This window comes from Botryllus schlosseri, chromosome 5 (assembly GCF_051294905.1).
Source record: "Botryllus schlosseri isolate E-star chromosome 5, Bs_hap1, whole genome shotgun sequence".
Classification (NCBI taxonomy): Eukaryota; Metazoa; Chordata; class Ascidiacea; order Stolidobranchia; family Styelidae; genus Botryllus; species Botryllus schlosseri.
Genome location: NC_137240.1, coordinates 12,715,796 through 12,726,189, shown reverse-complemented (window position 1 = coordinate 12,726,189; position 10,394 = coordinate 12,715,796). Strand labels below are relative to the sequence as shown.

Sequence of the window (10,394 nt, the reverse complement as noted above, 5' to 3'; positions counted from 1 at the left end):
ACAAAAACAAATTTTAATTATTTCTACCATAATGCATGATGTAACTACTGAAATTCATCATAGGTTCAGATGTCGTTAAAATAAAGTTTTTTTATGTAAAAATTTGTCAGTTTTCAAGCCAAAAGAGTTTTTTCATGCCAAACTACTTCGTAAGGACAGACAGTTCCAACCAGAAATGAAGATAAGTATTACAATTCTAACATTATGTGGTAAACAAACACCCAATTTACATACATGAGGTCAAAATTGAGTTCTTGAAGGTCAAAATCTTCCGTTTTTTTGATAAAAAATCGCCCGAATTATGAGATTTATCTATAACTAGGTTCTTTACCGTCACCCAGTATGCGCATACAATGACGTTCATCTCGAGATGTGACACTGCGATTGAAGAATCGCAAAAATGAATGTATCAAACTTAATTCAATTGTCCAATAAAAGGAAGTAAATGTCAACGGTTTTAACTGCAGAATGTGCACAGTCCTCAAGAATTCTTATAAACGATCCCCCGGGAGGCAGACCTTCCGCACATTTGAATCGGAGTATCACGAATTTCAGGTAGCACGGGTTAATCGACGCGGGCATCACCTCCTTCCCTGTAAACCCGGCAGATTGTAGTGTCGCCAAGGTTTACATACTACCTATAACGCTTTCTATTACACCAAACTCCACAGAAACGTATCAGGCAAGGTTTTGCAGATTGATAAAGTGATCTGTTATAAAATATCACAATAAAGGTATCTGATGGTAAAACATGCTATTATAGTACGATTAGTACCGACAAAAGCTTCACAGTTACACGTATCAGAAACGAATTCGAGCATCAGAGACGGTGGTTCGGCTCTGATCCAACCAGTAGCGATGCTTCAATGAAATTTCTTTCAAGCGACATTTCGCGTGATTTCAAACGTCTTCCAAATTTAGCTCTTCGCCGGTGTGATGCTTTGAGCCGGAATGGGAGTCGTCGTGAGCTGACAACATAAATGGGACACTTAACACTGTATTCTGATTCCACCACGTTTTCCCAAAGAAGGTAGCGTATCATAATCCTACTTCGGGTAATGTCTCTCTACACTGGCGTTTATCGGCTAAAATTGCCGAATCCAACAATGATATCCTACTTCAGGCTGCCTATTTCATTGTTCTGATTCTAGTGATGACATCCAAGTTATAACCTCCCACCTAAATTCAGTGGGGTCCAAAGTGGTCAGCGTTGCTTGCTACTCAAGTAGTAGTAGAAGCAATGCTGTCAATTTCTATTCAATTATAAGCAAAAGCAGCCATTTCTAAGACGTGTCCAAACTATTTTAAGTGAAAGTAGGAGTTCTGGAAAGTCTTCTCTAGTAGAAGTGAAAGCAGTCTACATCATAATCACTTGAGCGAGAAGTGCAAGTAGGTAGCCAAATCTATTTGAGTACTTCGAAAAAGTAGAAGTACTTCATTACTGAACGCCTCTGCCCAAATTACACCACTTCATTCATCGCACATTCTAAACCATTCCAGAGTACGGAGGCGAAGCAATCATTCTATTCATGCAGACAGGTAACAAACCTGCAAGTTCGACACGCTGAAAGACTGGTAATTGGCACGATTCAGCTTCGTCATCAGTGCTAGTATTGAGCGTATCAGACGCCGGGAGTCCAAGGCTCGCTCTTGCCTTGAAACAACAAACAGCATGTAAGACCCAACTGCGGCATTGCTTCGCAGGTTCAAGTGTTATAATTTCAGAAAAAATTGATATAAACCAGGGTTGTAACCAAGTCACAAGGTCGCGAGTCACAAGTCAATTCTACTTTTATGATTTTGTCTCGGGTAAAGTCGAGTCATTTTCAATTCACCACCGAGTCAAGTCCCATTCCAAGTCAGGGTTCAAAGGTTCGAGTCCAGGTCCAAGTCCTTATGTTCACTGTTCCTTTTCAACGTCAATTCGGTTGAACTCACTTTTTACAACTCTGTTTGGGTGGTCTGGAATGCCTAGCATTCATAATACAGCTGTTTTCCTCACTTTACACAGTTTCTGGCCATATTTTACAAACATTAGTACTGATAGACGAAATAACAATAATGTAGTAGGCTAGTAGCTCACTACTCTTCGAAGTTACAACGAAATGCCTGTCCTGGCCGTCCGAGTCTCGACTCATATGAGTTGGTCGGGTCGCGCGAAATGACTCGAGGACAAGTCGAGTCAATACACAAACTGCCTCAATTCGAGTCGAGTCATCTTCCATATTTTGCAAAATGACTCGAGTCAAGTCGAGTCAACAAAAAATCGCGGCTCAAGTCATTACCACACTGATATAAACTTATGGCAAAACTACTCTCTACTTTTCATACCACAATATGTAACAAGTAGTTTTGCCTACAAAACTGATTAATTAGAGGAGTAAGTTGTCCAAAAACATAGCACTTAAGCAAGTAGACCAGTAGGCAAAACCTACTTATGTACTCAGACAAAGCAAAAGAACTTCGTTACTGTCCGCCTGTGGTCGTAAGTGACAATTTATGCTGGACTACAATCGATCCAGGTAACAAGAAATCAAGCATCTGGTACGGACATCGCAAAAAATAACCACAATAAACGTTGGAAATCTCTCTTCAAACAAAGGCGACAAATACCTGATTCAACAACAGATCCAGCGTCTCGGAAGGCAGCTTTTCAGCAATCGACAAGTTTAGTTCGTGTTCGCTGTCGGCATCGTATCCTTGTCGCTCGGAGTGAACCTCGTATTGGCTGCTCGTTATTGTTGATTGCGAAGACGGACGGTAGTCGTCAAAAGACGTCTGAGGTGGTCAAAGGTCAGAGGTGATCAAAGTGGTCGGCTTTGCTACTCAAGTAGAAAGTCAAAAATTTGCAGAAAATTTCTACTCAATTACATGTAGAAGTAGCTTTTTCAGGACAATGAAACGATTGAAAGTACCCAAGTAGGCAGTTTCAAATAGTAGACTCAGCTAAGGAGCGCAAACTATTTGCGGTTAATAGTAGGTGACTACATTCAGAAGATCGTTGACACCAAAAATTTGACAATTCTTCGAAAATTAATTCAATTACTGTGATACAGGGGCTATTTCACATGGTTCTTATGACAATTTCCTTTCTGAAAGTGATACAAACATATTCCCAAACTGATTTTCAAGGTGTAAAACGTAATTTTTGCAAAGAAACTATAAAGCAGAAGTGGCAGTAGTCCAAAAGTATAGAGTAAGTACCGTAATTTTCCATGTTTGGTACGCACCCTAAAATGGCACGTCAAAACTGGGAAAAAGCCTGTACCCATGTATAATACGCACCCCCTGTATGAGCAGGTGATCAAGCTGCTCTATTGCCTGATTTTTCTGCCGCTTCAATGACTTTCTTTTGAAACACCATAGTATAACTTGCTCTGATAATGCTAATCAAACAGTGATCGGAAACTACCGGTAATACCACGCGCGTCTGATCCGAAATCCAGCCGGCGTGTTTGAGTATCTAGCGACATGTAGATGACAAAGTGTGTTGGGCACGATGGCTGGATATGACGCGCGATTGACAACAAACAAGAAGAAAAGTGTCATTGCAAGTTTTATTTCGAGATAATTTTTTCACTCATTTCATAATACGCACCCGTGATTTTAGGACAAAAAAAATTGATGAAAATGTGCGTATTATACATGAAAAATTAAGGCAGTGCAAGCAAGCTAAACCTACTTCTTGAGTACACCGAAGAAAGTCAAAATACTTCGTTACTGATAGATTACTTACACGTGATTCTGTCAAAGTTCTCAAAGACAATGACGAATTAACGGAGGAACGCGGACCGGAGCATTCGTCGAGAAGTCTCTGCAGCTGTTCATCGCTGAGTCTCGGCGTGGTGCCCTCAAACTGAATACAAGAATTATATTGAATAAATTTGAATCTGAAGTGGTCTCTGGTCAGTAACTAAGTACTCAGGGTTTTGTCTACTGGCAGGACTGATACTTAATTGGTTATATTTTTGGATTATTTCCACTAAAACTTGGGCAAATCTACTTACTTTCACATTTTGGGACTTTGTAAGGTAGAAAATAGTTTCGGAAAAGGATTGCCTCACACTTACGAGTGCAATTGTCATAACAACTGGGCGAGAGAGCTCCTGCATCACCGTAACTGAATATATTTTCGAAAATTGCGACTATTTGTAGTGTCATTGGTTATTTTGCGTTAATCGCAAAGTGCACACTGCACGATACAATTTGAAAAGTAGCGGCCACCGATTCACTGCTAGAAGTATGTAGGGTTACCATATTTTGGAAATCTGGAAAGAGGACGCTTTTTCAATACCGGAGGAAAATGCTGAAAAACTGGTAAATTTTTTGCACTTCGTGGTCGGTTGACTAAAAAAAATGTCAAGTTACTTCAGTGCAGATTTACTGTATCTCAGTCGAATTTTGCCCTATATGTAACCAAAATTCTCAAAAAAGAGGACAAAATCTCAAAAAAGAGGACATTTGGGCTTCCTCCGAGGACCCTTTCTAAAAAGTCAAAAAAGAGGACAAATCCTCTTAAAGGAAGACGATAGGTAACCCTAGAAGTATGCGATCCCTCCACCAAATCTACTTTTGAAACTATTTACTTGATTACTTTTCATACCGTCATTTTATGTTTCCACTTGAAGTTGTTTTGACATATCTTACAAATCTCTATTTCTACTGGTGATCGAGTAGAAATTTACATCGCTACCTCCCAATTATGAGTGCTTCGACGGTATTGGACCAAGAAGAAAACTGAACCCGGCACAATTCTAATGGCAGTTAAAGATTTACCGTCTTCCGCCATTCGCCGTCGAGGTCTTCCAATCTTTTCTGCACCTCCTCTATCGTGACGCCGGCATTCGTTATCGCCGGCTTGAATTCAGGTTTCTTGAAATACTCACCAAAGTCCTGAGATGAAAAGCAAGGCATTAAAAAATATTGCACAGCGGCGTTTCGCACTGAACCAGTTCCCGCTGCGCTTTGACGGATGGCGATTATCTATTCATCACTTATACATAATTTGAAGCAATAAAAACCGAAAGGTTGAATGGTGATGGGAAAAGTGAAGCTATTTAGCATCACTTGAAAAATCAAACAGAACTAGCAGTAGCATACGATTGAATTACTGTTGAACAAGCATAGTAATCCGTCATTGTATCTTGATATACTATTATACGTCAATTCTAAAAAATTATTGCGGACTAACAATCACATTTATAGTCCTTTGATTAGAAAAGGAATTTTAGTTGCTAGTATTTTTGATATCAAATTCTGACTAACACTCTCCTCCCTTTTTTGGTAGTTGGTTATCGCATTGTTGTTAATAAACACGGAATTCACATTTATCACATTCCAACCCATGGCTGTGATGAAGGCTGCATTGGTTTATCAAGTTATTTTTCAAGGTAATTCATTCCTGATCTCAATAATCCGTTTACAGTAAAATGTTTTCACATCTTTCAAACTGCATTACTAGTTACATCACTATTCCAAAGGTATGCGGTAACTTGGAATGTGCAAGAGTATTTTGTTTTTCATTATCTGACGTACACAGTGCAAGATCAATGACCACACCAAGTGCAACCGCAAAGGTTAAGCATACATGCTGGTCCTTTTGTATAATCTTCTTCTACTCTTCATTCAGTGTGCATGCCTTCTCGTTACATCGCCTAGTCCCAGTTGGGTGACTGGTTTTAAAGACTACTCCAGGTCGCTTCGACACCTTCCTATCTGTTCATTGTATCGCAGTCTTGTGGTGTTTCGAAATGATGAAATTCTTAATAAACTGATACATATCGTTTTGTCATTGTGACAGTGTTGGGATCAAGTCACAGCCTTCGAGTCACGAGTCATTGCACATTTTGACTCGAGTCAAGTCAAGTCAATCGATTTTAAAAGGTGACTCGAGTCAAGTCAAGTCACTCGTTTTTTGGAGGTGACTCGAGTCAAGTCGAGTCAAGTCAAGTCACGAGTCAAGTCACGATTCAAGTCGGAGTTGAATTCTTGAAGTATGAGTTATGATGCAAAGTCATTACATTTTTCTAACTGGGTGACAGACAGATTAATTGGCCATTTATCTTGAATCAAATAACGAATATAAAACTCAATATATATTTAAAAAGGTGTTGTATCGCTCACGCACACGTAGAACTGCTAATAAATTAATACATGAGTAACTGTATAGCTACAGTCTGTTATTATTAGCTAATATAAAGGATCGAATACGAAGCCTCGAGAAGTTGAACAAATTGATGTGGTGCAATATACTACCGATCTACACATCCCTGAGAATATAAACGCATAAACAATATTCGTTCGTTTCATATCATACTAGTACGACCACATAAGCTGTGATCGTTTCGTTTGCGGTCAATTTATTTGTGATGTAATAATCGAAGATCAATGAAACTTACAATCAGTGAATGACTGGTTGCTCTCACAAGTGACACGCGTATTGCGAACAACCCGAACACACATAATATAGGTTGATTTAATCGACACCGTTTACTTAGTGACTTGAAATTGACTCGTAAATTTTGCTCCGAGTCACGAGTCAATCCACATTTCTGAAGCGCCGAGTCAAGTCAAGTCAAGTCATTTTTGCAAAGCGACTCGAGTCAAGTCAAGTCATGCGAAAAAGTTGACTCGAGTTTGACTCGAGTCAAGTCATGACTCGAGTCATCCCAACACTGCATTGTGAGTCTGCGAATACCAGCCAGGTTTCCTTTGATCATACAAAATACTAAAAAAATTGCTCAAAAATGAGTCGTGTATTGTTGAATTTGGGATATTTTACCTTATCCTTATCCTGACCCCTGGCGGATAGATGCGGCGTACCGCATATCATAAGAAACTCGCTTTCGGGTACAAGGCTCTGGATTTTTTCATCGATTTCTGCTAATCGTTGCCTGTCTTCTTCGTCCGGAGTATATCCTTGTCCGACCAAAGATAGTTGTCCGAATGCTTCTTTCTGTAAAAGGTAGCAGGTCATTGATAGACTCTTGGAAACACAGACCTTCAATATACAATTGAATAATATATTCATATTGAAATAAACTTGATTTCGGCTGACACTCGTCACTCGTATATGGATAGTTGAATACATTGTTCAAGACCATTGATACCGTAATAATGCATAAAACATTGCAATCAATAGTGTCTAAAATATATTTTCTCTGGGGAAGTTTCAGTGGTGTGAAAAAGGACTGTCTCATAAAAAAAGCTTCCTATCTATGATATGATATGCATTGTATTTTGTGACTTGATCGTCCATTATATTCGGAAGTTTTCATTTGGCTATTTACTGCAATGGTAACATAATTTTTGGTCTATAATAGAGATCAATATTATTTCCTGTGTGATTTGGTGCCCAATCGTCCCGTATTGTATAAACGCATGATTGTAGAAGGTAAAATACACCGATTCATGATAAAAAATTCAGAAAACTACGATACACATACAGATAACACGTACTATATTCATAGATTCCGTATCCGTGATCTCGTCCAAATCGGAGAGCAATTCGTTCAATCTCACTTTTTCTTCATCGGTCATATAATTTCCAGCGTCTTTTGCAAGCTATAAATGTCAAGATTGGTTTGGAAAAGTACTAGGACCAGGAAAATAATTAAATAAACGGCTGACTTAAGTATTCAAGTTACTTAAACCTGTAAATATATTAACAACACAGCAACAACAACAAAAACGCACCAGCAATTTCAATAAAACAACAGACCTAAATTCCTGCGTCCAGAACCAAGCGTGAAATTGATATCTAACCTCAATATTCCTTCTGATGAAATCAATTTTCTTTTTGACACCAGATTTAAGAAAATCAGATTCAGTCTTTTTCGATTTCTCTGACGAGTCGTCTTCCGACTTACGACTAGCTCCGAGATCATCTGTACTTGAGTCCTCGAATAAAAATATACATAAGTCTACAGACGAGACTCAAGACAGCACATAGCGCAAAATTAAGTATGCTGTACTGATACAAAAGAGAGGAACATTCTAACTTACTTCCGGTATTGTTTCCGTTTGAAATATGTTTGTCTGTTCTTCCCTTTGTAATTCAACCAACATATCTGCAACATGCGATGGAAGGTGATATGATTAGCAACCCCGACAGAACAAGAGTTTGTCAGTTATCAGCATGAAAAGTTTTACATGACGATATACATCTGATATTCATGGAACTATATAATTAGGCCTACCTACCAGGTTTGGTATCTGACAGAAAAATGTTACAAGTGTAATAATATTTACCACAGGAATATACTTTGGTATGACTTATCTTATTTGGCTTATTTACATCATATCATGTTTTATCTGGATCCTTTTGAAAGTCAGTCATGTGAAACGTGAAATGTGGGGAGGGGGTGGCCTACGAATGAATGTCAGTTTAAATAACATGAGTTACAAAGGTATGGCTGTATTGGGCATGAGTCTCTTGACATTCATCTGTTTTTGATAGACTTGGCCAGATATAAGTCACACGTTATCAGGAAAATGGGCAGATAAGGCAGGAAAGTGTTTTGGATGGAGGGATGCGCGGCTTGAAACTCCAGGCTCTGCAATAACACCAGAGGGTTAAGTTACCTTGAAGTCTTTCTGGAGGCGGCATCAGGGCAAGAAATTTATTTTCATTCGTCGCCAATTTATCTTCGCTTTTATCGCTTTTATTTAACTCGTCAAGCATTTGCTTCTGAAATAACAGCCTCTGAAGTTTTACCTGCAAGGAGGATGTGAGTCAACAGTTACAAAATTTTTGTGTATCTACCTGAAAACAGACATTTGCGCAATTAGTTAAGAGTAAGTAGGCGGGAGTGGCCCTGTATAAAGCGTACTTTATAGTATAGCTACCAACCTGCAGTTATGCTACCTATAAATTAGACTTTACTGTTAGTTATGTAATTATGTGATGTTATTATTTATGTCATAAAGCCAAGGCAAAGAGAATGGTAAAGCAATTAAAGCATAGCAGACCATGAGATAAAGACATAGTCAGTAGTAGTATGGCAATATAGCATTGAGAAAAAAAATCAATGAAATGATAGCATGATTCAACATTTTAGTAAGCCTACTAATGTAAAATCTTTTGGTTGATTTGCAAAATTTCCAAAACATATTTTAGTCCTGTACTTTGCTGTGATTCATAATAACAGTCTACTATTGGACCAATATATTATCGAAAACAATTTCTCTATATTATATCGCGGAATACCTCTTTTTCCTTCTTTGCCGACTCCTGCAAAAGCCTGTCGTATTTCTTCATTTTTTTTATCAACCTTTCCAGTTCGGGATCATCCTCAAATATTGTTGGATACGGGGAAGACACCGTTGTTGACCTTGAGCTAGATTTTGAACGTCTTCCTGGGGATATGTGTACGTTCTCACTGACTTTATCTGATTCCTCTTCATCCGATAGCTCTTCGTTCATGAAGAGTCGACTATCACCCTGCACAGATGTGAGAGCTATGTGTGAAGACTAGTTTTATTAACTGTACCAGTGACTGATACGGCACAGATGATGTGTCAATATCAGCCCTGTGGTTTAAAAGGTTCACCTCCTCGGGCGGCAAAATTTCCAGTGATCCACTCGTATCCGATCTCAATGATGATCTGGTATCTGATCGTCTGGTTCTTGTTGCATGCGTGCGAAAGCTTTCAAACTCGCCAGGAGTAATTTCCATACTGGTAATATCTTAAGTATACCGAACACGGAAATGCGTGTTATGGTGACAAATGATAGAGACTGTACAATGTACATTGTACAAATATGAGGCCATGAATTATTTGAACACACAACCTTTTGTTATATTGACATTATGACTAGCTTGTACGAAACGCAATATAAATAATATTTATTCAACAATTAACTTCATCCAGACCAAAGCAACTTTCCAGTTTGCGTTGCGGTAAGTCCTTGGCCCAGCGCTTGAGCCGCGTCCATGTTGTCCAGCAACAACAAATACAGACCTTCCCGCTACAGCGATTTGTAACTACAGTACATTTCAAGTGCGCATCCAAGCGGAAATAATTATTGGATAAGAGGATTCGATTAAAGCTGTGAACTTGCATAATTGAAATACGCTGTAAATTGCTATGCTTGCGCAATGCACAATGATGTAATATTATTATCATGTTGTGATGCCCGAACATCACTAATTTGATGACATATTCTGTGTTTTGTAATCGGCAAATAAATAAATAATGATGTAAGTTAGGTTTACCCTATTTTGGAATCGGGGAAGGATGACACTTTTATCAAATCATCAGGGTCGGTGAGAAGCTCACCCCTAACTCATCCGCTTAAGCTTGATGCTGACAGATCAGAGGCCATTTATTCTGCCATCGGCAAATATCTACTAGATAATCCGATTTGTGCGAATAATTATCGAGACGACAGA

At 38.8% G+C, this 10,394-nt stretch overlaps 1 protein-coding gene across 3 annotated transcripts; it reads right to left on the bottom strand.

Moving 5' to 3' along the window:
* Positions 1-688: 688 nt before the first annotated feature.
* LOC145439053 (fibrous sheath-interacting protein 1-like) lies at positions 689-9,912 on the bottom strand. 3 transcript variants are annotated; one of them, XM_080316519.1, is made up of 12 exons: positions 9,552-9,912; positions 9,209-9,442; positions 8,584-8,716; positions 8,005-8,069; positions 7,765-7,899; positions 7,459-7,563; positions 6,782-6,955; positions 4,777-4,893; positions 3,737-3,856; positions 2,614-2,778; positions 1,549-1,654; positions 689-968 (listed from the first exon to the last, which is right to left on the bottom strand). In XM_080316519.1, the coding sequence occupies exons 1-12, from the start codon at positions 9,675-9,677 to the stop codon at positions 901-903; spliced, it is 1,548 nt and encodes a 515-aa protein (XP_080172645.1). In that variant the 5' UTR covers positions 9,678-9,912; the 3' UTR covers positions 689-900. The 3 variants fall into 3 exon arrangements, with proteins under 3 accessions (XP_080172645.1, XP_080172647.1, XP_080172646.1); XM_080316521.1 differs by having other exon boundaries at positions 4,777-4,890; positions 6,785-6,955; positions 9,552-9,911; XM_080316520.1 differs by having other exon boundaries at positions 4,777-4,895; positions 6,790-6,955; positions 9,552-9,911.
* Between the last annotated feature and the right edge of the window lie 482 nt (positions 9,913-10,394).